We start from the raw sequence: 27,315 nt of genomic DNA, 5'->3' as shown, positions 1-27,315 counted from the left end.
TGACACACACATCTCTTCCAGGTGAAGGCAGCGTCGATACCGCATCAGAGTCCGACCACCCTAGAGACCCTTTACACCTTCCTCCAACCTCTGCCCCCTCACCCTCCTCATCTTCCCTCACACCCCGGATGCCACACACACGAAGGCCCCCACACCCACTCCCACCTCGCCTCTACATCCAGCCTCCTGCTCCTGAGCTGGGTCCCCCACAAACACAGGTGATAATCTAACAGACATTTCTTTTTTTTTTTTTTCCTTGTTGTTCCATTCAAAATATAAGTTTTGGATTTAGAGTGAGCTTAGTGATCATGAACAGGAGGCAGGTTTGTTATCCACATCTGCTAAATGAGTGATGCAGTCAAATTAAGAGTTTAGTAGAAAGATGCCAAAAGCATTTTGTTTAGATTCATCTGGGAGTTTTAAGTAAGTCAAATTAATACATATACTGTCCAGTTATTTGGTGTTATATAAAGCCACCCGAAATCACAATGCCAATCAGCAAAGACTGATTAATAATACCGATCAATAGTGAATGGTAAAATCGTTACATGAAAATATAAGAGGAGAAGAAAGCAGCACTCTGACAGTAATGGTGTGTGTGTGTGTGTGAATCAGAGACAGGCTTCTCAGCTGCGCAGACCATCATCAGGACGTGGACCTCAGCTGACTCCTGTAATAGGCAGTATGGTAAGAGATGTGTGTTGTGAACTTTGACAATATTATTCAGTTTCATTTTGATTTACTGTGGATCAGCTAGCCTAAATGTGCCTGTGTGTTGTCAGCAGCCTTTCTTTGATGATGATGACAGAATGGTTCCCAGTACTCCCACTCTGGTTGTTCCACATCGTACTGATGGTTTCGCTGAGGCTATACAGTAAGAGAGAGAGACACACACACACACACGTGTGTATTCATATCCTTGTGGGGACATCTCATTGACAAAATGCTTTCTGTAACCCTTACCCTAAACCAGGGGTCAGCAACCCACGGCTCCGGAGCCGCATGCGGCTCTTTAGTCCTTATAGTGCGGCTCCGCGTGGTTTGGGAAAATAAATTAGAAGTATTTCGCTGAAGTGTATTTTATTTATGTTAGTTCTTTTAAACTTGTAGTTCTAAATTGGAAGATTATTGTGATATTGAAATATAAAAAAAAATTATATTCTATTATTTTTTTCCTCGCTCAATATAAGCGTCACACTCGCGGAAGCCGGTATTCCCGCCGAAACACCGTGCATTTATCGAGACTTTCAACCCCAGGTAGGCCAATTATGGATCTTCAGATCCACATTATGTCAGCAGCTCCACCGTGAACTATGTTAAAGACAAACACTGCTCACGCCTCACAGACGACAGATGACAGCTTACAGTCCTGCGTAAACTGACTTCGCACAGCACTGATTAGCAGACGTTGTGAGCAGAGGTTCAGGATCAGAAGTCTCATTGTAAACACATCACGGCAGACCCGACGATGTTTGCATGAACGCGCTTTTCAGCATCTCTTTATTGACCACTTTTCACACACGGTTGCTGTACGCATACAGCCGGCTGTAACCGCAGCTCACAGCCCGACACACACCACCAACAACAACAGCAGAGAGAGCACAGACTTTAAGGCGGCGAGGCATGATTGCGGGTGCCGCTCAGGTGCGTCCGCCTCCCCTGCAGCAGCGCTGCAGACCACGCCTCCGCCGCACGCATTAACCAGGTAAAATACATATTTAGGCAGAATTTTGCAAATATCTATTTTCATTTTCAGCAGCATAGAGCTTTTTACCAATTATTTTTAAAAGTCAGGTCAAGGCTCCAAAAGCCCAAAGGAGATATAAGGGAGGCGGCTCACAACAGTTTTTGTTTTTGCTACATGGATCATTTTAGTTCAGCTGGGTGTCTTTGCTTTTGTTATATTTCTTTAAGAGTTCAAAATGTGTTGATTACATGAATAAAATGTAATTTTCTCTGTAGCACTTCATGGATTTCATTAAGCAGCACACCTTAGTTGTTCACACAAAGGTAGAAAACAATATATACAGTGTTATCTTCCTTTTAGATGTCAAAAAGTATTTGCGGCTCCCAGTGTTTTCTTTTGCGTGGAAACCAGGTCCAAATGGCTCTTTGGGTGTAAAAGGTTGCAGACCCCTGCCCTAAACCTAACCATAACCTAATGGTAACCCTGACACTAAAACCACATTTTGAGTCTTCAAACTTGTGGGGACTGGGATTTTGGTCCTCGTAAGTATAGTAAACTTCCAATTCTTCGTCCCCACAAAGATGTTTAAACAGGCACACACACACACACACACACACACACACCAACCTGGCTCATAAAGCCAATTCTCATGCACCAACAGATGTCTTCCATCATGGCTGATGTTTATAGATCGCTGTATAAGATTCTGTATATGATCCTGGAACTTTATTTTATTTTTATTTTTTTAAAGAGGATTAAGTTTCAGAGAGGCAAATCTAGTCAATAGAGTGGTTGAAAGGTGACTTTTGTGTTTGTGTGGAAGAAACTCACAAGTTCAGGTTGTTTGGCCTCCGATGCCTCAAGATGTTAAAGTAAGGAAACTATTTCAAAATATTTCAGTTGAGCTCTGGATGATACTCTACCGTGACAGAGAAGTTCAAAGTGCAAGTCATAAAGGGACTACTTTATAGAGTCAGAAGGGATCTAGAGTTTGGTCAATAAGTTGATCTTTAAGAGGAGATGGGACAAATATAAATTGATTCAAGGGTGGTTCCCAGAACCTGTTGATTAGATCTCATATTTTAATTGAATGGAAACAATATTAGGATCCCTATGTTTTCTTAAAGCAAAATAAAGAATAATCTAGTTTAGGGTCAAAGACCAACTTCACACAATCTACTGTTTTTAAGGTATGAATCAGTATGATAGTCCATCAGGCCTTTATGATGTACTCACTCTACGCACTTAAAATTCCCATACTTTACTCCACTGCTTCACTTTAACTTTCCTTCACCCCGTTATTTTGTGTCTTAACTGGACTAACTAGACATAGTGGTATCATATGATCTCAGACACATTATAGATTTATTAACTCAGGGAGTTTTGAGGTGAGATTTTCATGGAGACCGAGCAGACAGTGGTGTGTAGAGAAACCTGTCAGTTACAGTGTCCGTATTTCTAGCAACCAGGTAAATGAGTTAAAAACAATTTAACCTTTTAGAGGGGAAAACTGCAACCTGGTACAAAACTAGTTTAAAATGGCAGTGGGAAGTGATTTCCTTTTAGAAAAGAATTCAAGGGGCCAATTTTAGCAATTTTGTAGGGGATTTTTTTTTCTTTCTCTAATTGCAGCAACTAATTCTAGAAGGAAGCTGCAGATGAAACATATGTTCTTGAGTGAAACATACAGAGAAGGCAAAGGAGACTACAAATGTGGGCTCCTGAAAAGATGCATTTTAACACGTGTTTAAGCAGATGTTTTTGGTCTCCTCAGCTCGCCTCAGGTAGCAGGTCTGTCCACCAGGTTCAGGTTTGGACCCCCTGAAGATCTGCTGCCTCAGACTTCAGCCTCACACTCTGACCTGGGACAGCTGGCTTCTCAAGGAGGTACTGCACAAACACTTAATTGTAACTTGTGCATGCAGTCTGATACTCGAGTTAAAACACTCATTTTTTGTGTCAAACTAAATCTGTATGTAGGTCTCGGTATGTATGAATCTCCTCTGTTTCTGGCTGCTCATGATGAAGATGGAGGAGGAAGGAGTGTCCCCACCACACCTTTACAAGTGGCTGCACCAGGTGAGAAAAACAAACCCCGAAGATAAGATTTCCTCAGTCGGCGCTGTCCAGCTCTTGGGCTCAAAAGCTCAGTATTCCCTGTGTCTCTGTTTCATCAGTGACAGTCTTCACTGAATCCCTGCCCTCAGACAGCAGTGACAACATGGCGTCCCAGTCAGTTCCCATGGTAACTGCCTCTACTGGAATGGCTGCTGCTACAGATGATGGAGATGAGGTGTTCATGGAGCAGGAAGTGGAGGGGTGAGCAACCTCATTCAGGCCTTTTTTTTTTTTAATCTCCTCTTTTAAGTTTTCAGTTTTAATTTATGTAGGATTTACTGTCAAAGGATTTTTTTTGGAACTTCTCATAAAAATCTAAAAAAGAAACATTTCACATGGTGTTAAAGTAGATTTGTGAGAAAAATGTTGACTTTTATTTTAAACCTGACACCACTGGAAGTTTTCTCTGATTGTGCATGTGTTTCCAGCCCTGGAATTGAGTCTACCCTGGAGAGTCAGACAGACATGGAATCAGCAGGACAGCAAAGTGATGATGCGTCACTGCCATCTACCAGCCAAGACCCTGGTAACTTATTCTGTTTACTGACTGATAGATGTCAAAGCAACCATATCCTGTACAGTTGTTATAAAGGTGAAAATTGTCCTCAGATAATGTACTTTTAATGCTGTAAAATTGGACATTTGAACATTGGGAATCTATGAGGACCAGCCTGAAGTGGCTGACTTCAAAAGTGAATCAGCACTGCCTTCATTTTTCAGCCCAGGGCGTTCTGTCTGTTTCCATGCTTAGACCATATATAATCCATGGTGCAGACTTAAAGAACCTTTAAACAATACCATTACCAGTCCTTTTTTTTCCTGTCAATGTAATTAAATGTTTAATATAAAAGCTGCCATTAGCTCATTAGTCTGAAAGGGAATTCCATTATTTTGCTAATGAAAGACATTGAAAAGCAAAGCAAGCAACATTTTAGCTAAACTGAACTCGTCAACTAAAGCTTTTACTCGTTCATATGTGCACAAACTCTTGTGTGATGCTTTTTTTTTTCCTTCTTTGATTACAGACACAAGCAATATGACGCAGCGTCACACAGTGGCCAGTCAGCCTCTGGTGAGCAGCCTGTCGAGCACAGGACCTCGAGGAGTGAGACTAATCAGCCGCAGAGGTAAGGTGTCAAAGCTTTAAAGGACTGTCCTTCTGGGATGGTTGTTAACCTCTGCCTGTGAGAATATAGTGTACACTCACAGGACTGACTCAAGTCGTGTAGTTTTAAATGATAAAGCAGTTTATTGAAGTGCATTAAGCAGAGAGCAGCATTACACTCAGGGAACAAGAAGAGTGACAATATGGTATCTCACTGATCGCTTCACACATTGTTTTTTTTCCTCGTCTTTCGCTAATATTTCAGGAACGTTCCCTCGAGAAGGGAGGGGAGGAGCTCTGGGAAGAGGAGGAATCTCCTAATGAAGATATCACCAGTGAAGGCTCAGTCATCCTATTCAGTAAAACATAAACAAGGCAACAAATTTAATACATTTTAGGTCCACTTAAAATCAGACTATTACTGGAGAGATCTGACAGGTGTGTGAACTTCTGATTGTGTTATTTTGTTAGTTTTTCTTTTTTTTGTCCTCTGATCTTTGGTTGTTTATACATGTGTTTTAATAATAAAGTGGAAATATGAGGAGCAGCAGTGTCATGGGATGCTTTTTATTAATAAAATGAAGAATATTTTGGTAGGATGTAGTGGAGGACACGAAGATCAATTATGACAAAACATTTTGTCAACAATGACAAAATATTTCTGTTGAATTGATCAAATAATAAAATTGCTCAACATCTTTTGCTTTTGTTTTGTATCAGTGGAGACAATCACTGGAATCTACTTTTAATGAAAATAGCTGTGAATTACACTTCTTTTTCCTCAAACTGTGGGTTGGCTTTAGATAATCCTTATAGGTTATGTTGCAGTTCATGATGGGTAGATTAACTTAAACCCACCATAGACTATGTGGTGTTGTGCTGGATATACACTCATATGGTTAGGATGTGTAGAGTGTAAAAAAATTGTGATGTATTTATTTGGCATTTCCAGATATTATAAATGTCATATTAATGTACGAGGAAAATCAGCAGCAGACTTATTTATTAGGAGGCTTTTTTGTGCGTGTTAACGAAGAAAACACTACAACAGGTCTCCTGCAGGACTTTCCTAAGGACAGCGCAGCCAAACTCTGATAGAGTTGGCTGCCTGGGGAAGGACTGTGCTCTGGCCAGCCATGTTTGCAGAACTGGTTGCCACAATAGTTGGGCTGAGGATGGGCAAAGGTGCAAAGGATGCAGATGGATCAGGCTTGGCCAGCACCGGCAGGTCACCCGAAATCTGGATGTTGAAGAAGAGAGCTGCAGAGATGACAGAACAGGTGTGAGTTTAGTTACTTCGCTGATGCAGTATTTATGGCTATATCTGCCTACATCAGGGCAGTAGAGGAGATAATGAATACAAAATTAACATATGAACTTATACTGCTTATCACAGTGTCATGGTGATGTTCCTCCAAGTCTGTTGCTCTAGTAGTTACATTTTTGTTTTAACACCGACCAGGTCTTGTTGCATAAACATAAAACTGTGGCTACAAAACTATAAATGAAATCATCTAAAGTCCATTAAGATGCAATTATGAATTCAACATTTACTTTGTAAAATTCCACCACAATCTCTTTCTTTTGGAATAATAACAATAATGATAATAATACATTTTATTTAAAAATAGCGCCTTTCAGAACACCCAAGGACACTGTACAGCAAATAAAACAGATATATATTTAAAAAACAGAAAAACTGGAAATATACCCAAGAATAAGAGTAACAGATAAATGTTAAGAGCATGCAGAAGTTTAAACGAGCAATTTTAAACAGGTGAGTTTTGAGGGTGGACTTAAAAAGAGGGAATGAAGTAATGTTTCTGAGGTCAGGGGGTAAGGAATTCCAAAGTTGAGGGGCAGAGCAACTAAAAGCCCTGCCCCCCATTGTAACAAGACGAGCGGAAGGAACAGAAAGAGAAAGAGAAGATGAAGATCTGAGGCACCGGGATGGGAAGTTCATCTGTACCAAATCAGAAAGGTATGGTGGAGAGAGAGAATGAATAGCCTTAAATGTATAAAGGATTGGCAATCCTACTGAGGTGGCGGGACGCTGCCCCTCCCACTCACAAACAGTGGTTATATGACTTCATGGCATGTCTAAAACTGGAAAAAATAAGACACTCACTCCAGAACTCTACTGGGAAATTTCAAAGCATGTGGGGTCCCTTCCTTGATGCATTTCAAAATCTATAAGAATTTTTCAGCAAACTCTCTAATGTCAGGTGTGGAAATACAGTGTACAGGTCTAGGGCAGTGACCTGGGTGAGAATGAATGGGATTATTTTGCAGGGATTATGTTACTTTGGGATATATCATACATATGTTTATATTTCTCTTTCTTTGTTCTCTATATTTCCCTTTTTTCTTTTTCTTTTTTTTCCCTTTTATTTCACAGCTGAAGATACATTTCTGAACTCATTTCACAGCCTAAATGTACTACTTAACCTGAATGTACAGATCATCTGTAACCCTTTTCTTTCTGTTTATATGTATAATATATATGTTTATGTTTATAAGTATAAAAGGAAAACCTCTTAATAAAAAGACATTGTTTAAAAAATGTATAAAGGATTATTTTAAAATGAATGCGAAATTTAACCGGGAGCCAGTGAAGCTGCTTCAGGATTGGGGAGATGTGATGGGTAGAGGAAGTCCTAGTAATAATACGGGCAGCAGAGTTCTGGACACGTTGGAGCTTGTTGATGGATTTTTGTGTAAGACCAAATAATAGTGAATTACAGTAGTCAATTCAAGAGATAACGAGATTATGGACGAGAATGGCAGTGGCATGAGGCGTGAGGAAGGGGCGGAGGTGATTGATGTTACGGAGTTGAAGATATGCTACACGTGTGACATTATTGATATGTGAATTAAAGGATAATGTACTGTCGAGAATGACACCCAAGCTTTTCACAGAGGGAGAGATGGGTACCGACGAATTATTGATAGTGAGAGAAAAAAACGTTAATTCTGGATAGCGATAGTTTAGTGCCAACCAGGAGAAGTTCTGATTTATTGCTGTTGAGTATTTATGCTTTACCCTTCTTCCAGTACAGTTGGAGCCTCATTTATTATTTTATCTAAAGTTATGACATCACATGACAATGATTGGTTCTAGTAAGACATTTCTAATCTCACAGGTGCCAAGGTTCTTTTTGAGACCTTATCCTGTCATCATTAAGGTTCCATGTGGCGGGGTGTAAGTAAGGCTTAAAATATCTGGGTAGGGATCTTAAGACTGCAGGTAGTTGATAGCTGGTGTAGTAGGCCACCTCTGATCAATAGTGGTCATTCACAGTGGACACAGATGTAATGTCTTGCTTTTAAGGAGGGGAAGGACAAACCATGTTTTAGAAAAGATTCACACAAAGAGAAATAATGGTCCCCCAAACTTTTGGCATGTTGTTAGCACTACATCATATTCACTGGATGATTTCATGGTGGCCAGGTCCAACTTTTATATACAGGCTATGGACTGAACCTACAAAGATGAGATGATGTGTAATCTCTACCGCTATTAAAACTTAATGTGTATAAATAAAATGCTCTGATTGTTCTTACGTCCAGAGAAGACGTAGTGATGGTATCTGCCGCTCCCCTGAGGGCTGGTCATGGACAGAGCAGAGGTGATGGGGGTGGGGAATCCCTTCAGAGACACTTTGATGTTGATCTCTCCACCCAGAAGAACTCCTGAATGTCAGAAATCAGTTACCAGCTCTTTGGTGCCTCTTTAAAGGTAAAAGGAACAGAATTTAAATAATTTGTTGAGCTACAAACCAGTATTCATGGAATTTCTTGGTTTCTTGCTGCAGGAAGGAATGCTGTCTGGTGGGAATGTGAAGCTCTGCAAAATTTCTCCTAGTGGACAAACACAGAGATATCATTACTATAGATTCATTCTACCTGTATGTTTTGTTCAGTTTTATATAGACTTGTATATACTGTCTAACTGTGTTTATATTTAATCTAAGTGCAAGGTTGAATCTGCCAAAAAAATAATGACATTGTTGCTGTAGCCCCTGCCATAACCAATGATGTCATTGGCTTCATTTCTGGGGACCAACAATTTTGTGGTGTGGTGTGGTGTGGTGTGGTGGTGGTGGGGGGGGGGGATTTACATTTTGTGGAAACTGTTAAATTGGGCACTAGCAATGGCACCATGACAGTGGAGAAGAGCTATGTCAGTCAGTTATTTTGGGTCTGTCTTTGTTCCTCACCATTCTTAAAGAAGTACACGGTTTCTGGTTTGCCCCTGGTGGCTGGGACTGCCAGTGCAGCACTGATATGTCCTGTCAAACCAGGGAATTCTGAGACCAGAGGTTTGGGGTAACCCGGCTCCATCACCATGTTCCCATCTAAACGCCAGTACTGGTCCCCCTGGAGACAAAGAGTGATTAATACATCCAACATCCATCAGCACAGAGGTTGCTTTTAGGACTGATCTTCCACTATGATTTACTCCTTGTTGTATTCATATAGCTAGTTGCTGTAAAAGGTCATGGTACAGTAATCCAGTATTGAAAACTATATCCCCTTTCAATGTGGTAAGCAACTGTTGTATTTAGTTTAAAAGTCAGAATCTGACGTTTTAGGCCTCAAATCTTTAATGAAAACGTCCACGATGATGCTTATAGATTATCCACAAAGAGGTGGTCTGGCTCAGCTGATATTCTACACATCTAATCTCGTATGGAGTGCTTTGATTAAGCAGTTTTAGTCTGCTCAAAGTTACTGTGCCTATACAAACTGCTTTGCAACCCACTTGCACTCGGGCTCCTCATTTCATGTTGTGCACACTATAATTAATGCCATATTGTTTGATGACTATGCTGTTCCATACTGTGTTCTCAGTGCTGTTGCTGATGCTGTGGTATCACTAATAACAACATGCACTTTATACATTTAGCAGACACAAAAAAAAAAACAAGAAAGAAAAGGTGACATACAGGGGCAGCTGTAGTTGTGATACTGTGATGGATTCTAGCGATATCTATACCTTGATAATGTAGGTGTTTCCTTTGCAATTGGCACGTGTGAAGATGGTGTCGATGGGAGATGAGATGCCCAAAGTGTCTGTGATACTTTGTGGCTGACCCACAGAGCGGCTGATGGGATCAACAGACCAGAATAACTTGCCTGCAATACACACAAACATACACACATATCAGGCTTGCACATCACATAATCTGTAAATCACATTACATAATATCACTGTCCAAGTGCTAACCTGTAATTATCAAAATAAATAAAATTCTGGCCACTTGAGGCCAACTCCAGAAGTAAATCACTCTGCTCAGTGACTTTGTTTTAAAACACCAAACTTTAAAGCATTACAAAGCAGGTGTACAACCTAGTACATCTTTTTATTTGTTTGTTTAAGAATCTGGATTTTGCTAAGAGTTAAAGCTGGAGGTGTGGCTGCTTTGATTGATAGCTGTGTCAACATAGTCAGCTGTAGTCACTACCTGTCTACGAGGCTGCTGTTTGCCATGTTTGTGCCTTTTGGAGAAATTTAAATTGAATTTCTCAGAAAATAGTATAGATATTTAATCAGTCTGTTAGTTGGCACTAATTAACTCACACTAACACAGATGTATAACTGATGTATACACACACACACAGTTATTTGATTTTACCTGCTAACCAACTTGCAAACACTCTGCCTTCTCTTCTAAGAACGGTCCTTTCTTGCTCCAAAGAGCAACATGGCTAAAAATGCTAATGTTGATGCTTCAAAATGCAGAACCTATAAATGCATTGATAACATCACAATGTATGATATATACATGGACAGTCTATAGCTAATATGCTAACATTAATCCAAATGAAAAAACTGTTGGATGCTTGCAACAACCTGCAGTCACTAAACTTCACAACATATATTGGCAGAGGATATAGTTTGTCCAGCACAGCTACAGAACACATTAACCCTAACCCCCTCACGCCTAGCCGTAATTTGACAGTCACAACACTCACCTTTAAATACCAGAATGGTCCCGTTAATGAGCGCTGTCAGTCCATTGATGGGAGAATCGCTGCATAGGTCGACATCAGCAAAGACCCCTGCACGCACACATACATTTTTATGTAATTTAGAAGAAGCTTATTAAACACACCCACAACCACAGGGCAACTTCAGCTGCTTACCTGTTCCTGGTCCTTCAGATCCTCCATGCCCCAAGCCCTGTAATACATCTTGAAGAGTGCTGGGTCTGGAACCTGCTGGAACAACAAGACCTATGAGCACAAAGAACGGCATTGCTGTGTACTGTAGTATGTTGGGAGTTGTTTTTCTTTTAATGAACCTAACACAAGTGACACAAATCTTGGTTCATCTACAATTATGAAATAATTTCTGTTAAATAAACCTTGACTAAGCATAGATGAAGCAGCTCCCCCAGGGGACAACACAAGCTGGGCATTCAGTTTACTGCCAGCAGCTCCATGAGCTACGGGGCTCACTGGAGCACCACTGCCCAGAGACGGAGCATTATTGATGGGCAGAGATGAGCCAGGTGCTGGTGAGTATGGAGCTCTGCTGTGAGAAGAAGGGACTATCACAGGCAGCAGGCCAACAGGCATGCTACTCACACCTACAGGAGGAATGAGAGACATTACCTTTAATGACCATTAATCAAACCTGCATTTTGCGCAATTATAAAAACTAAGTTACGAAAGAAAGAAAATTGTGCAAACCATGTTGTAGCTGATTGGCTGGTACAGCGGAAGGGGTGGAGTCAGATGAGCCAACAGTCAGTGAGTTGAGGAGGCCTGAAGAACCTTGACACTGATCCCCAAGGTGCTCTGGGCAGCGACCTCTCCCTACATACAGCAGCGGTAATGTAGCATTATTATTCATTTTTGTTACTCTTTTAAAGGAAGCTAATGATGGATGGATTTAGCATTGCTAGTGCTTTGTTAGTTTTGGACAGAGTAAGTGCTGTTCCCAGATTCAGTACTGGTAAATATTCAGTAATATTTGAACTATATTCACCTGTGAAATATTCCTCACTCTCACTATTGGAGGATTTCCTGTTCTTCTGTGATTTCCGCTTTCCTGAGGTCGATAAAACAGAGCAGAAAAGCTTAAAATTAGATACCAGGAACTGTAATGAAAGCATTAGGAACATTCTTGTATTGATGTCTGTAGTAACTGACTACAGGCATCAATACATTTTCCTGCAGTGATACCTGAAGCTGTGGCCCTTAGAGACTGGAACCTACTACGATATGACTCTGGTGAGAGTGGCACTGTGGCGTCTGTCAACACAGAGAGAAATTAAAAACTAGAAATTAAACCATCTGCTCAAATCTTATGTGAAATAACATTTGTCCTTAAAGGCCTACAAGTTTAGATGAGTTGTGAAATGGGACATTGTTTTTTCTCTATGCAACTGCACCCGTAGCTGTGGATACTTACTGCAGTTCAGTTTGTAGTCATGGCAACAGGTGTTGTAGAGGACACACAGTGGATCACATTCGCACAGCTTACCACGTCGGAAGACCTCACCACAGCGACCCTGACATGACTGGGCTGAAAACACAGACAGAGAGGAGCGTGTCATCACAGGACAGCACGTTGCTTCAACTGGCTTGAAATTTAAAGCCGTGATATTCTGTCCGCCACGGGATTTAATAAGATAAGAAAAAGACACACCACTGAAAAATTATCATCTCGTGTTTTACTTTCTGACAATCGTGCACTTGTCTTCCAACTGGTAAACTTTTCAACCATTTGAAGTCATATAAAATATCACATTTTCTGTCACGCATTCTTTTAAGTACGTTTCACTTCAATAATAAGGGAATTATATTTAATAGAAGACTGCACACAAAAAACTCATCACTGTTTGTGCATTTAGGTCAAACATAGCAGCTGGACAGATGCTGAGTGTCCATTAGTTACAGCAAAATGCAGCATAGCTTTTTTTTCATTACATTATTCTTTTGGTTTAAAAATAAATAAATAAACTGCCAGTATAACAGATAACTATATTTTGTATTTGGCTGGTGTCAGTGTTGGACCTGTTGTCCAAATAAACATCATATCAAAGAAACCCGTACAATTAGCTTAAAAATATTGATAAGCATATATAGAGGGACAAAAGAAATCATCAAAGTTGAAGCAACTGGCTGAAAAGAACAGTTCTTTGGAAAGCAACCTCTAAACAGCTATACAATTTAACACAAATTACAAAGCAAAATGTAAAGTGTAACAATAGAAGAAAACTCTAGAACAAAACAATTAGAAACATTATGTTTCCATGAAAGTAGCTACTAAACAAACAAAAAGAGGAGGACATATAGCAAAATAAAATAAACCCAAACAAACCCACAAATAGTTGTGTTCTATAGTAATTAATACAGCAAACAGAAGAAAGACAACAGGAAAAACAAAAGATCCATAGAGCCCAAAACAAGCTTGAAGCGTTTGTGGGCTTCAGAAAGAAACATGATCATATTTTAAGAAAAAAAGCTTTTAAACTCTGAAAAGCAAACATAAAAAAGAAAATCAAAACAGCTTACAGAAACAGATAACTTAAAGATAAGTGAGTTAATCTAACACAACAACAATAATAGATTCATTGCTTCCACATCGAGTAGTTTTTCGGTTTTTATTCATCTGTGTTGTATCCTAATACTCGTCTACAAAATAATAACAATAGAATGCATTTATATAGCGCTTTTCTAGACACTCAAAGCGCTTTACAATTCCACTATTCATTCACTCTCAAATTCACACACTGGTGGAGGCAAACTACAGTTGTAGCCACAGCTGCCCTGGGGCAGACTGACAGAAGCGAGGCTGCCATATCGCGCCATCGGCCCCTCTGGCCATCACCAGTCTTGCCCAAGGACACAACAACCAAGACAGACAGAGCTGGGGGATCGAACCGGCAACCTTCCGGTTACAAGATGAGCTTCCCAACCCCCTGAACCACGGTCGCCAAAAAGAAGAGGTGTAAAGATGTGTAGACTTGTATGTTTTTAAGCTTTGTGTTATTGTATCTGTCTCACCGATGGTGCATGTAGCTTCAAAGTCCTGGCAGCACTCTTTATGTTGCAGGCAGCTGAAGTCACACTTACACTGCCGGCCTCTGTTGAAAACCTCACCGCATCGACCCACACAGCTGCCTGAAGACAGAGGAAATGTGACTTGAGTCATAATTTAATTTCTATCTATTTTATGGTTATTGGGTTCAGTATTCAATATTAGCGTTTTTATATTATGCATAGTAGAGACATTATTTAAGATTTCTGTTTGTAAAATGCAACATGATACATCGCAAAACAGGACAAATGCATTACTGGATATTAGAAGATCAAAAAGGATGCATCGAAGGAATTGCCAGTGTAGTGATTTGGTATTTTAGGTACATAGCTAGAAAACTGTAGACAGATAAACATGGCATGCTAGGGTACATAACTAGAGATCAGAGGATCTTAACTGTTTTAGCAAGTGCATTATCAAAGAATATATATAATTTTTAGACATCACAGTGCTTAATGGATGAAGTATAGGCTCACTACAGCGAAAGGCACGATATTGTAGAAAAACAGATTGAATGTAAATGTTGATGCATACCTGGGCCAGCATCAGCTGATGTCATACCAAGTCCAACAAAGAGAAGCCCCAGTGATATAATCATCATCACCATCTTCACCTTTATCCGTAAGCAATATCAGATCAGATCTAAGTGAGATAATCAGTAGTTAGTTACCTCCTCAGTGTGTCACCTCGCCTCTTCTACTCTGTCTGTCATCTGCCGTCTATTGGTCTTATATATGAGACAAAAGCACACACGAACAGGACACTTTTAATTAGCAGCACACACAAACACACACTGGCAGTACACCCACAGACTAATTAAAAACTGCCAACATGCATTTAAACTTCCTACATTGTCAGTAAATCAACTCCTACACAGAGTAACATATTTCAAGACTTCAAGTAAAAAGTAATTAGATTAATTACTCTAGTAACATAAATAATATTTACGTATTTGAGATCAAATGTGCCGTAAAGCACTTTGAAAGTAAAAAGGAGCACTAAATCAGAAGCTATATTTACTACAAGTATTTGTAGGGATGTTTGGTTCCGTGTGATACCACTCCTACCTGTTGACCTTTTGGCCACATTTTTCCAAACAACCAACTTAGGTACTTGATCCAAAACTGATGTCATGTGGCTTTATAATCTTTTATGGTGGATTTTAAATAGTTCAACTTGGTATACGGGTCATAAAAAGTGTCTACATATGGGTGACTTTAACGAGGAGATGAACAGAGGCAAAAAGAAGAAATGAATGAGAGGGGTCTATCCAGTGAGGCATTTACTAAAGTTTGATGTATATGCACTGCATCATATTAGTTTTATTTATTTATGCTCTACATTAAAACAAAATGGATAAAAGTCAAATAGATTTTTTGGGTGGAGGTGGAGGCAAAATTATAGCATGGGGATGCCAAAGGAACCAGGTTACTGGTGTTAACTGATTATGTCACTGCTTATAGCAGTAGCAGCTATATCATTTTTGACAGATTATATGGTATGCTTCAGATCATGTGCTGTTTCCCTCCTTCTCCATATTTTTCTCTTCCCAAGTACAAGTTCATCTTTATTTCATCTGTAAAGATATTTTTTCTTTTTCTTTTTCTTTTTTTAAAAAACAAAAAAGCATACCAGATTTTCTGGCAATGTCTAATCTGGCCTTTGTGTAATCAGTGGTTTCACTCTGTATTTCAGTTTATCTCTTGATTGTAGACTTTGAAAATGATATGCCTCCTTCCTTGAAAGTATTCTTGACTTGTTTAAATTTTGTGAAGTTGTTTTCCTTAAAAGGATTTTTTTTTGGTGACAAGCGGTTGATTTGGCCACTCTTAAATGTTGGATCTTTCTGTGGATTTATTTCTGATTGTCTTGACTTGCACATATATTTCTCTAAACTTCCTATTCAGAGTTGCAGCGAACAGAGACCAAATGTATCTTCAATACTCAGAATAAACTCCACATCTCTTATTGCTTTAATTTGTCATGTAATAAAGAAGAAACCAACCTCACCTGGTTATGAAACTGCTTATCAGTCAATTGTCCAATTATTTCTGAACCTCACAAAATATGGCACTATGTATAAAAAGGGCTGTAAATACTAAAAGGTTACCACAATACCTTAGTTAAACTCCATCTTGATTGCTTATCAACAAGTGGACTGTGTTGCCCCTATCTACACGTGCACGCTCACACACACACACACACACACACACACACACACACACACACACACACACACACACACACACACACACACACACACACACACACAGTACACTCCCCAGATCTACACACTACCTAATTTAACCATCCCTTTCTGTGAAAGGACTGCTGCTATCTACCTGAACAAATGTGACTGGAGTTTGTTTTAGAACTTAGATTTCATGCTATGCCTTTTTTCGCTGCTCTTTTTTAAACTTATTCTTTTAAACTGTATTTATTCTTTTTAATCTGTATTGCTTATTGCACTGTAGAGGCTGGTGAGAAACAGTATTTCGTTTCAGACTGTGTAACGCCATACGAAATGACAATAAACTTCTTGAGTCTTGAGTCTTGATTTAAAATTAACTGTGGTAATAATAATAATTATAATAAATAAATATATGATTTTTGTAATTTCCACAGTGCTTAGCTGTTCTGTTAATTCAGAATTTATGACTGACAACAACTATACTTGTTGTACTGGCAAACATCTACTCTAAAATGTTGACAATACATAAACTGATGTTTTCATTTGCCCATATCTATCCAAAAAACATGCCTAACCAGGGACCAAGTCCCCGCTTATGGACGGGATTAATCAGGCATAAAATACAATTATATATTGAAGGTCAGTTCTGTACACAGCCCCTACAGGTAGGCAATTGATGTATCAGTTCTTTTTTTGAAGCCATCTCTTTATATGTACAGTGTTATGGTCATAAGAAGCTGCTTATTCAAACGACATATGAGATTATTTTCAAGTAGAAGAAAGGCTCTGTTTGACTATACTGAGATGGACACAATGTCAATGAGTCACTCCACCAGACCAAACACACTATTAACACGCCCACACTGCTCACAGTCACCTGCTGGCCTTTTCACTGAATATATGTGTGTATGTGTTCTGCTGTCTTCATATGGTTCATTTTGAACAGTCAATTATGTGTGATGGGGAGCCCTCTAATAAGCCCTCAAGGATGGTTGTGGTTACTTCAGGGTATTGTGATTGGCGAGATGGCCAGATTAAAGCAGCTCGTAAAACTTTATTAGCACCCCACATTGTGACCATGTACAGACTGTGGGATGCATGTTGGCGGGCAGTTCAGAGCAACACACACACACTTGTTAGGTGTAAAGAAACAAGAGTCCAGACAGACATCATGAAACATGTATTTAAAGAGCATCTGGCAGTAGAAATAACCGATTCATTCATCCAGCACATGTAATTGTCACTTATACAATATACAAGTCAGACAGTTCACTTGAGAAATGTGCCTGTTGCTGTCTGTAGCTGCCATGGGACACAACATCGTGCCTGTCCATTCACATTCACTTTGTTCAGTTTTACTGTCAGTGGTAATGACTCTGGTGGGACCGTGGGCTGCTGACCAGTGTCTGCTCACATTACCTCACCCTCCTGGTATCATCCTCTCACTGTCTTCACTTGTTCCTACTTGTTATTTCATTTTTATAGTCAGAGCCAATTACATGCTTAAGTTTATTTAGTAGTGGGAAAGGAATGTGTTCCTTTGTTTACTTAGTGTGATTAGCTCATTCCAACTTTTAACTTCAGCTTTATTAGGAACACAATGTGAAAAGCTTGTATGACAATATCTTATGTTTTCAGATAAATTTGAGTTTTTACATTCCACAGTTATTGATCTGTTAAGCACTTTCTAAAAAAACAAGTTAATGACTTTTGGTTTGTCTAAATCAAAAGACTTCTTAATACTTAATGCTTTTCCCAGTAACACATCATTCTCGGAAAAGGAGAGCCTTTAATGACTAGTCACAAAGGGGAGTGGGTGTTATGGTTTTGAGGTTTAGTTAGTGTTTTGGTCTATAAAATTTCTATTTATTTTTTCTAGTTTTTGTGATTCCTTATTTCTCAGCTTTTGCGCTTTCCTAAAGTCTCCGGTGGTTCCATGTCTGTGACTCTGTCTGTCCATGTGCTGTTCTTATTACTGATTAGTCATTTCCTGTTTTATTTTGTTATCCAGTTTTCCTTTTGATAAAACTTGTTTGTTTTGTTCTCAGTTGCTGTCATATGCCTTATTATTTCCCCTTAGGGAAATCAAGCTTATTTAATTCCCTGAAGAAGGGATAATATGCCCTGTCTTTCAAACCACTGATTTATGGCCCCCTGTCAAAGGATTTATGACTTAGGAAGTTATAAATGCTTATGACAGTTATAATTTTTATGAATATTGTAAAATTATGATATGTCACAACTCGGTAATAATCAATACTCAAATGCCCCAAAAATGTGGACTAGGATGATGAATAGGATGTTTGAGATAGAACTGGACTATAGAATCATTCATAATGGTCTGCTGTTGTCATTTTAAGCCAAAAAGTTTACTTTTCAGACTAAAAAAGCGTTTGTAACAGTGATGATGGAGGGAGATGGAGGCTGCATGCCCCTGCATGACCCTTCTTGATTGCAAACCGAGAGATAGATAAGGTCTAGGAGTAGTCCCCGATCTTTGCAGACAACATTGTGATCTATAGTGAGATTAGAGAAGAGAGATATGGAGAGAAGAGGAATGAAAGTCTGTAGAAGCAAGACACAATACAGTGGTCCCTTGTTTATCACTGTAGTTACGTTCCAAAAATAACCCGCGATAGGTGAAATCCGCGAAGTCGCTAACTTTAATTTTTACAATTATTATAGATGTTTTATGCCTGTAAAACCCCTCACTACACACTTTGTACACTTTTCTCCAACAGGCATGAACACTTTCACACTTTTCTATCTTGTTTAAACACTCTAAAAGTTCAAACCTTCGTAGAAAAATAAGTCCAGTAGGCTATTATAGAATAAAACCCGCAGGTGCCTTTGATGGTGCAAAACATTTCATCGACATTTTTGTGTTTGCTGGAGAAAACTTACAAACATACAGTACAGCACTTCAGAGTCACACTGCTAGCGATAGAAGATTTTGATAAATTTGACAAGCTGAACGCATTCTGTACTGTACAGGAGACACGGCACGGGATTGATTGACAATGGTCTACAGCCAATCAGAACGCAGAACACAATGCGCTGTTAAAAAAAATAAATAAATGAAAAACACGGATGCAAAATTGCACAAAAAATAATCTGCGAAACTGCGAAAGGTGCACCGCGTTATAGCGAGGGATCACTGTAGATATATGTGAATAAGCAGGAGACAGGTGTAACAGTAAAGCTGCAAGGAGCAGACATATAGGAGACAAATGAGTTTACATACCTGGGGGGTAACCCATTCAATACAATAGACAGTCAAGAAGAGAGTGCAGGGCAGTGGAGTGGGTGGAGACAAGTGTCAAGGGTGACTTGTGACAGCAGCAACATTAAAAGGGAAGATTTACAACATGGTAGTGAGCAGGGCTTGACTGGGACAAAAAATCGGCCCGGGCATTTTGACTAGAGACCAGCCCACCAGGTATTATAGGAAAAGCCATAAAGCCTTTGAATGAAAACAAACGCTGTCAGTGACAGTGCCAGTGATGTACACTGTCTTGTTGGTATATATGTATGATTTCTATACATTTTACATCAGATAAAAACTTTACTTGTAAGATCCAGATAATTATTTATTAAAAGCTAGACATTTTAAATGGAATAAGAAAGAAAAGTATTTCTTCGTGCCCCCCTTTCCCTGTTAATGCCCTACCTGGCCCCCTGGCAAAACTTTGCTAGACCCGCCCCTGCACAGTTACCAGCTGTCAGCTACGTAGAAAAGGATCCTGGTGTTTGTCTCTCAGAAACACTTCATAACTTCCCTTCAACTCATTCATGTCACCTAAAAGGTAAACCTGTTTCTCCATCACCTGTTCAGCTCTGATGATTCAGTAAGGACATCTCCTGGTTTCATCTTCATGTTTCCCTCTCACCAGGATATCCAAACCGACATCAAGTAGCGGCAGGAGAGGGAGGGGGAGAGAATAAGAGAAGAAGAGGCAGCAGCGCAGCGTAAAGACACAGAATAACTCCAACTTTGTGTCTTTTTTCATTCTAGCTGAAGTACGGGACAAATCGCTTCCTTTTCAGCTCAACACGAAACGCGGCCGGCCCGGCGGCCGCCACGGGTCTCTCCCCCTCCTTCCTCCCCTTTCCCTCATCCACCTGCTGGCCTCTGTGGAGGTTCCGCCATAGCCACCACCAAGCAGTTATTTTTACACATCTGCCAGCATCTTGTGATTCTGACAAATCGTCTGGAACCAAAACTGGAGCTGGTAGCTGAAGGTTTTCACCGGGAGTGAGCAAGATGGACAGGATCAGAAATGAGTACATCAAGGGGACAGCCCAGGTTGAGTGGTTGTGAGTTCACGTGTTTTCCTATCATTTTATTTGAATGTTGTCACATATTATGCACAACATAGGCTTGTAATGTATTTTTAATTTCCCTGCTTTTAGCACAGAAAGTGCCTTCTGTGGAAGACAATGAGGACCGTGAAACAGAAATTAATCGGTCTGACATGAAGTGGAAAAAGGTTTGAGCAGAAATGAAAAATCACAGTTTGAAATGTTGCTTTTCTGTCTGTTATTGAATTCAGCAGCTGTTCTGACATCTGCAAGTCATTCAAGTAACTGGAATACAGAGCAGACAGGACACAAAATATGGTTCAAAATATGGGGGAGGGGGGGAGAGAGTTCCTAAGTGACAGAAAATATTTGCCTAGATCAAATCCCATATGTAAATACTTCAAAGTGCTTTTCCCCTTTTTTACTTAATCTGCCCAGACCCTGTGTCCTCACATAACATTTTGGCTTTTCTGCACTTTACAAAGTGATGTAAAACACAGAATGAAGTGTAAAGTGATGTTGACTTTATCTTTGTTGTAAATTAAATGCATTGTTCCCATTTGAAAAGTTATTAAAATGATGTAAGAACTATCAAACAAAGTAAGACTTCCTCTTTCAATTTAGATGATGAGGAAATGATTAAGATGTAAACATAAGGGGGTAAGGCTAAATAAGTATATACTTCTGCCTACTCCTTTTCAAACAACTGCATGGAATGATATTATGAAATGTTGGTGAATGTATATGTTTGAAATAAAAATGAACTGAACTGAAAATTAAATGTAGTTAACATACTTTTCACGTTCAGCTAATTACAAATAGCTAAGAGAAATTAAAAATTCACCCTAACCAAGAGCCAAGAGGGTCTCCAGATTATTTATTGGAATTTTTGTATTGCTCTCCGAGCGTTGTCTGGTTTATCTTCAATTAATACTTTTCTGGGGTATGATCGATAGGGGTGGGTGGGAAAAACAAGTAAAAAAAACCCTTTATCAATAAAATGACCCAAATTTGGTATTCGCAATTGTGTTCCTCTTGCTTTGTTTAACGTCAGAGATACTGGCTGTACATAGAGCGTATATGTAAATACGTTTTGACTATTTAATTTTCTGCCATTCTTATTATAGTTATTGAAATTATTTTGAAAGTATCGAGGTCGGAACTAACGACGCGTGTTTGTGTTGACATCTACGTTTCCGACCGAGCATTTTAAAACAGGAACCAAATGCTGATACAGAGACTACACGTTAACTTTTTGGGATTTTATTTGAGTCTGTAACGTATTTCACTGCACTCACTTTCTCTTAAATCAGTAGCTGCGTTACACACTAAAAGGCAAAGCAGGTGAGAATCAGCAAAAAGGCGAAAACGACTGCGAGAGATCGCGAGTGAGTGAACGATGTGAGGGTGTGTGGGTTGTCAGAATGAGTAGATTTTAAAGTGAAAGTTCAGATTGATATTTTGGCAACTGAACTGAACCGAACACGATCACTACTTGCGACACAGAAAACAAAAGTAGTTACTTGAAAATAATACTAATGACGGTTTCTTTGAACTAAAGCATCCTATTTTTAATCTTTTGCTGTGTCAGAGACAATATATAGAGAAACATGGCACTGAATGGTAATCAGTTGATGAATAACAGCAACGATGGTGGCAGCAGTGACTTCCAAGAGGAAAAGCTTTTAATAAAAACCGTATTTTAAGCCAAAGACAGCAAACTGTTTGATGATTCGACCCTTTTTATGTCCGGGTGACCTTTGAAATTAAAATTCAGACAGCGGTCCAAATTTGCTTCTAAGATTAAAACATAAATGTATTCTATTCCTATACTTGTATGTATGTATGTATGTATGTATGTATGTATGTATAAAAAGTATTTTTTGTTTTTGATGCTTATTGATATTTTTATGTTCACATTTTAATCTTCTAATTTTAAATCGGTATCTAACAAATGAAATGCCAAAATGATCCAAAGGGGGAAAAAATATAAAGGTTTGATTTGAGAAATTGGGCAGTGATCAGAATGTTTAAAGCTGTAAATGTGGTCTACAAAAATGGTTATAGACATGGTTATATGTCTCTGCAGTCATGATTCTGGTGGACCCTGGGCTGTACATCGGCACTGCAGCTAACCTCAACGACCACCAGGAACTGGTCAGTGCGAACATCAGTCACATCCTGTCTGTAGATTCTGTAGACCCCAACCCACTGTTTCCTGATGATAGAGCCTTTGTTAGGAAGTGGATTGATGTCTTAGATGAAGAGACTTCTGACCTCCTCAGTTACATGGACACCAGTTTCGGGTTCATTAAAGAGGCTGTGGATGGTGGCCGGGCTGCACTGGTTCACTGGTAAGGCAATTTTATATATCAAATTTCAATATTGTGATTAAAAAATGCTCCTTTTATTATACTCAAGCTTGTGAAAACATGAAATGTGAAATAATCGTGTTAAGTGGCAAACTGCAAACATGGTTTTGTGTGTGTTTTAGTCAGGCTGGTCGGAGTCGCAGTGCCACCATTGTTACTGCTTATCTAATGAAGAGATACAAACTGGGATTCACTGAGGCTTATCACAGACTAAAGAGCCTCAAACCAGATGTACAGTAAGTGTGTGTTTCACTTTAAAGTACTATTATTTGTATTTAATGTTTATCTTCTGCAGAGATTATATTGCTTACTCCACACATAAAATTTATATATATATTTTTTTAATTCTCCAAAGCACACTTGCTGAAATGTATGTCTTTTAGGGTCAACAGTGGTTTTGAGGAGCAGTTGTGTCTGTACGAAGCAATGCAGTGTGAGGTGGATACCTCCAGTCCTCTGTACAAACAATACAGACTAACCAAGATCACTGAAAAATACCCTGGTAACCACACACACACGTTCTGAGATTATAGTTAAACATTTGAACTCTTCTTGTTATTTGTGTTGTGCTTTCTTGTTCTTAAATTATATGTTTCCTTTCTGTATGTGTGCATGTGTTTGAGCAGAGTTACAGAGGGTGCCTAGGGAGGTGTTTGCTGTTGACCCTGCCCACTCCAGCTCCTCTGAAGCATCCTATCGATGCAGGAAGTGCAGGTGAGAGATGGAACCTGAATGCTTCAAATTACTTGTCTTTAATAGGAAGAAGCTGATGGCACACAAAAAAAACAAAACACTTTGTTAAGTTGATGATTTTACTTCTTAGCTCAACAGTCCACAGTTTAATTTATGACTCACAGCCGATCATAGCAAACTACTTAGAGTGGTGTGAAAAAGTGTTTGCCACCTTCCTGATTTCCTTTTTTTTTGGTTTTGTTTGTCACACTTAAATGTTTAAAGTAAGCGCAAAATGCATTTTCTAAATGAAGGTGTTTATTTTTAAGGGGAAAACTAATCCAAACGTACGGGGCCCTGTGTGAAAAAGTGACTCTCAGTCTGGAAAATTCCTACACAACTCTGTAAAAGGCGAAAACACGGAATAGGGGTTAAACTTCCCAGGAGTAGCTGGCCGACCAAAATTACCCCAAGAGCACAGCAATGGCCTATTCAGGAGATCACAAAAGACCCCAGAGGAACATTCACAGAACTGCAGGCCACATGTACCTCATGACTCCACCATAAGTAAGAGACTGGGCAAAAATGGCCTGCGTGGCAGAGTCAAAAACCACTGCTGAGCAAAAGGAACATAAATGCTCATTTCAGTTTTGCCAGAAAACATCTTGAAGATGCCCAAGACTTTTGGGAAAATACTCTGTGGACTGACGAGACAAAACCCTTGAGTGTGGCTGAATTGCAACAATTCCACATAGATGAGTGGGCCAAAATTCTTCCACGTCGCTGTAAGAGACTCATTGCCAGTTGTCGCAAACGCTTGATTGCAGTTGTTGCTAAGGGTGGCCCAACCAGTTATTAGGGTTAGGGGGCAATCACTTTTCACACCAATGTATCCTGGTATTGTTAAAGTTTGTCTTGAAGTTTGTACATCTTGGATAGGATATGTAATTTCCTAATGTAATCTAAGGAATCCAAGGAACTGAGTGACTCTGCTTCTGAATGGAGAAAAGGGGGTATTCAGCCTGGTGTGTGTGCCAGTTTGAGCTACAGCTTCTGCAGGCAGTAACCTCCACTTTCTCCTTGCAGTCGAACTCTATTTCGTGGCTCCAGTATTCTCAGTCATTTAGTAGGAGAAGGAGCTTCGGCCTTTAGTCACAAAAAGGCCAGTAACCTTACTGGTAAGAACACATACTGTGAACATTCACTCAATAAATTATTGACAATGTCATTTTTAATAGTATCTGGGTATTTTTTTTTAACATTTCATTGACTTTTTTTCACCCACATGTTCTTTTTTTATGTTACAGAGATACAGCTGCCCTAGATTAACAGTATTAATATTACCATTTTTCATATTTCTATTAACAGATGCCCCACCTATATTTACAAGCTAGTTAATCAGAAAATATAATTACTGATGTTATCCAGGAATTTTCAAATGAACTTTTTTGCAATAAAGCTGAAAAACAATAGTAAAGCACATTATCTTTTTTTTCCAGAGATTTAATTTTAGTTATTTATTTACTTGCATTCCTTAAAAAAACATTCTAGTGGTTGAATGTTGAGTAATTTAATTTATGACTTGTCAGAGAAGTGTGACGGCTCAAATTTTGGCATTAAAAATGTGAATTCAGTTTGTTTTTCATCTAATAAATAGTAATATAATTTTTTAGTTTTAAGCAAGTTTCAGATTGATTTCTTAAAAAGTTTCTAAGATATTTGTGTTTTCTTACTTTTATGACAGGGACAGCTGAATAAACAGCCTCACCAGAAGTGCATTGAGTATTAATCGTATTTAAGTTTCTGCAATATTGCCCTCACTAAGTCTTGTTTGGAGCACTTGTGTTGAATTTTGTTGTAATTGTTTATTGTTTTTTTTAAGCCATGACTTATTTCTCTTGGTGGTGTCAGAGGCTCTTGATTAGGTCATTTTGTGAAAGGATAAAGAGTGAAGTAATGCATTAAACAGACTCTTTTATTTGAGCTTGCACATATCTTAAAGCAGAAAGTCTGAGTTAGCAAAGAAAACTGATCACCATTGTTGTTACTTGTTATCTCTGAAATGATTTTACATTGTGTTGACATGGCTAAACTGAAGAAAGCTTGACTGTTTCAAACTGGCTTCACAGTACATCCATACATCCATAAAAAGACTACATAGTAATCGCACTTACTGAACTTGTAATCTTTTGATGTGTTGTTGTTCAGGAGAGGTCCAGTGTACATCATACTTTATTGAGCCAGTGCAATGGATGGAGCAAGCCTTACTTGGAGTGATGGATGGACAGGTAAAAAACTTGTCATTTTTCTCTTGCATCATTGTTTTTGACCGCCCAACAACTTTTGAGCAAATATGAATGTTTGATATGACCACCTTTTGCTAATTTACAGTTCTTGCTCATTCTCTCTTCCTTTCTCTTATATATTTTTGTGTGTGTGTAGCTGCTGTGTCCTAAGTGTAACTGTAAGCTGGGCTCATTCAGCTGGTGTGGAGATCAGTGTTCGTGCGGCCGTTGGGTCACTCCCGCCTTCCAGTTGCACCACAACAGAGTGGATGAGATCCGGCAGCTGAACATAATGAAATAGCACTTCCATATAGTCTGTAAGAAAGGGAATAATCATCACGAATAAAGACATACTCCAGTTTGTAACATGAAAAAGTGATTCAATTTAGAATGACTGATTTGGATGATTATCTGAAATACATAATGTAAATAAATATTATCTAAGAACTGTTGCAGGTACTTTTATGTTTCACTGATTAGTATACAACAGTACTATGTGTGTATCTGTTTTTTTTTTTTCCTACCAAAAACTAACAAAAAAAAAAAAGAAGAAAATGTCTGCCTTTCACACAAAAAGTGGACCATATGTTTCTTTTGAATTTGAATATTTCATGTTTAAGCTATTAAAAGGAGCAATGTGTAAGCAAATGCACTTATTCGTGTGCTGCAGCACTGAATCGTTTATGCTGTTTCCTGACATTGATAATCACCTGTCTCATTCTGTCCTAGTTGAAAGTCTTAAAGTAAGCTTTTTATACAGATTAATCGCAGCATGAGTTATCATGGGATCAATGAGCCCACACTGAAGAAAAACTGATAATTGAAAACATTTACATTTTATTTATATAGCACCAAATCACAACAATTGTCTCAAATTGGTTTATCTTGTAAGGTAAAGACCCTAAAATTGTTGAGAGAAAACACAAACAGTAAAAAGAAAAACAGGAAGAAACCTCCAGCACAGAGTCAGGGGAGGGAGACAGGACAACAGACAAGCTATGGAAGAGAGACAGAGATTAATCATAACTAATGATTAAATGCAAAATGGCATATAAAACACCCAGTAACTTAAAAGAGTTGAGTGAAGAAGAAACACTAAGTGCATCATGGAAGCCCCCAGCAGCCTAGGCCTATTACATCTTCAGAACCTTGGACCCCAATACAGGAAGTCTGGGTCGGCACTCTTTTTAAAATGTTTTATCCTCTGAGCCTGTGGGTCAGAGTTCAGATGGAGCCAATGTGGATGTGATGAAACGAGCAATGAAGGAACATCAGGCACAGGTTAAAGTCCATAGAAAGGCTTTTTATTTAACCCCAAAACAAACTTGGTTAAATTATACAACAATCAAAATCTTGAGCCCATAAATCAGCCCCCCAAAATACAAAAAGGGGTAGAACACACAAAAACCCAACTGAAGCTAACATATTCTACCAGTCACACCTGTTACAGACCCTAGATCTGTAATTTTAGGGACCAGGACAGTAGGCCTCAAGGGACTGTTACATCGAAATGGCTGGAGTAACCTGT

The 27,315-nt window shown here is 39.0% G+C and overlaps 3 protein-coding genes across 11 annotated transcripts in view; 2 read left to right on the top strand and 1 right to left on the bottom strand.

The window, feature by feature from the left end:
* Positions 1 to 5,454, top strand: part of LOC116316798 (nucleoprotein TPR-like) — a 35,249-nt gene extending 29,795 nt beyond the window's left edge. For 2 of the 5 annotated variants that reach the window (XM_031735430.2, XM_031735432.2), the window contains exons 47-55: positions 22 to 218; positions 616 to 687; positions 783 to 874; positions 3,462 to 3,574; positions 3,668 to 3,766; positions 3,865 to 4,006; positions 4,234 to 4,331; positions 4,831 to 4,932; positions 5,176 to 5,454. In XM_031735430.2, the coding sequence (XP_031591290.1) occupies positions 22 to 218; positions 616 to 687; positions 783 to 874; positions 3,462 to 3,574; positions 3,668 to 3,766; positions 3,865 to 4,006; positions 4,234 to 4,331; positions 4,831 to 4,932; positions 5,176 to 5,231 (971 nt within the window). In that variant the 3' untranslated portion in view covers positions 5,232 to 5,454. The remainder of the gene's footprint in view (positions 1 to 21; positions 219 to 615; positions 688 to 782; positions 875 to 3,461; positions 3,575 to 3,667; positions 3,767 to 3,864; positions 4,007 to 4,233; positions 4,332 to 4,830; positions 4,933 to 5,175) is intronic. The other 3 variants (XM_031735435.2, XM_031735434.2, XM_031735433.2) reach the window with 3 other exon arrangements.
* On the bottom strand, positions 5,309 to 14,094 carry prg4a (proteoglycan 4a). Its single transcript, XM_039602089.1, has 13 exons — positions 13,932 to 14,094; positions 12,334 to 12,447; positions 12,105 to 12,173; positions 11,908 to 11,970; positions 11,610 to 11,735; positions 11,282 to 11,506; positions 11,061 to 11,132; positions 10,890 to 10,976; positions 9,910 to 10,049; positions 9,131 to 9,290; positions 8,691 to 8,771; positions 8,475 to 8,603; positions 5,309 to 6,170 (listed from the first exon to the last, which is right to left on the bottom strand). Exons 1-13 carry the CDS (start codon positions 14,077 to 14,079, stop codon positions 5,980 to 5,982), a joined length of 1,605 nt encoding a protein of 534 aa, XP_039458023.1. The 5' UTR covers positions 14,080 to 14,094; the 3' UTR covers positions 5,309 to 5,979.
* dusp12 (dual specificity phosphatase 12) lies at positions 11,666 to 26,449 on the top strand. Of its 5 annotated transcripts, XM_031735427.2 has the most exons (10): positions 11,666 to 11,750; positions 20,172 to 20,473; positions 20,570 to 20,646; positions 22,548 to 22,812; positions 22,953 to 23,066; positions 23,214 to 23,332; positions 23,457 to 23,544; positions 24,589 to 24,680; positions 25,711 to 25,790; positions 25,945 to 26,449. In XM_031735427.2, the coding sequence occupies exons 4-10, from the start codon at positions 22,550 to 22,552 to the stop codon at positions 26,086 to 26,088; spliced, it is 900 nt and encodes a 299-aa protein (XP_031591287.1). In that variant the 5' UTR covers positions 11,666 to 11,750; positions 20,172 to 20,473; positions 20,570 to 20,646; positions 22,548 to 22,549; the 3' UTR covers positions 26,089 to 26,449. The 5 variants fall into 5 exon arrangements, with proteins under 5 accessions (XP_031591287.1, XP_031591285.1, XP_031591286.1 ...); XM_031735425.2 differs by lacking the exons at positions 11,666 to 11,750; positions 20,172 to 20,473; positions 20,570 to 20,646 and adding an exon at positions 21,647 to 21,802; XM_031735426.2 differs by lacking the exons at positions 11,666 to 11,750; positions 20,172 to 20,473; positions 20,570 to 20,646 and adding an exon at positions 21,654 to 21,846.
* Positions 26,450 to 27,315: the final 866 nt, after the last annotated feature.

Source organism: Oreochromis aureus, linkage group 18, assembly GCF_013358895.1.
Source record: "Oreochromis aureus strain Israel breed Guangdong linkage group 18, ZZ_aureus, whole genome shotgun sequence".
Classification (NCBI taxonomy): Eukaryota; Metazoa; Chordata; class Actinopteri; order Cichliformes; family Cichlidae; genus Oreochromis; species Oreochromis aureus.
Note: the sequence above shows the minus strand (reverse complement) of the source record. Positions and strands in the feature narration are given on the sequence as shown.

Bases quoted from the DNA above. Each gene is read 5' to 3' on its own strand.
- prg4a (XM_039602089.1), bottom strand. From the start codon at position 14,079: ATGACTCAAGTCACATTTCCTCTGTCTTCAGGCAGCTGTGTGGGTCGA. The intron at 12,174-12,333 runs GTAAGTATCCAC...CTGTGTTGACAG, and splicing joins TGACTACAAACTGAACTGCA to ACGCCACAGTGCCACTCTCA. The intron at 10,977-11,060 runs GTAAGCAGCTGA...GTGTGCGTGCAG, and splicing joins ATCTGAAGGACCAGGAACAG to GGGTCTTTGCTGATGTCGAC.
- dusp12 (XM_031735427.2), top strand. From the start codon at position 22,550: ATGATTCTGGTGGACCCTGGGCTGTACATCGGCACTGCAGCTAACCTC. The intron at 22,813-22,952 runs GTAAGGCAATTT...TGTGTGTTTTAG, and splicing joins CGGGCTGCACTGGTTCACTG to TCAGGCTGGTCGGAGTCGCA. The intron at 23,545-24,588 runs GTGAGAGATGGA...TTCTCCTTGCAG, and splicing joins TATCGATGCAGGAAGTGCAG to TCGAACTCTATTTCGTGGCT.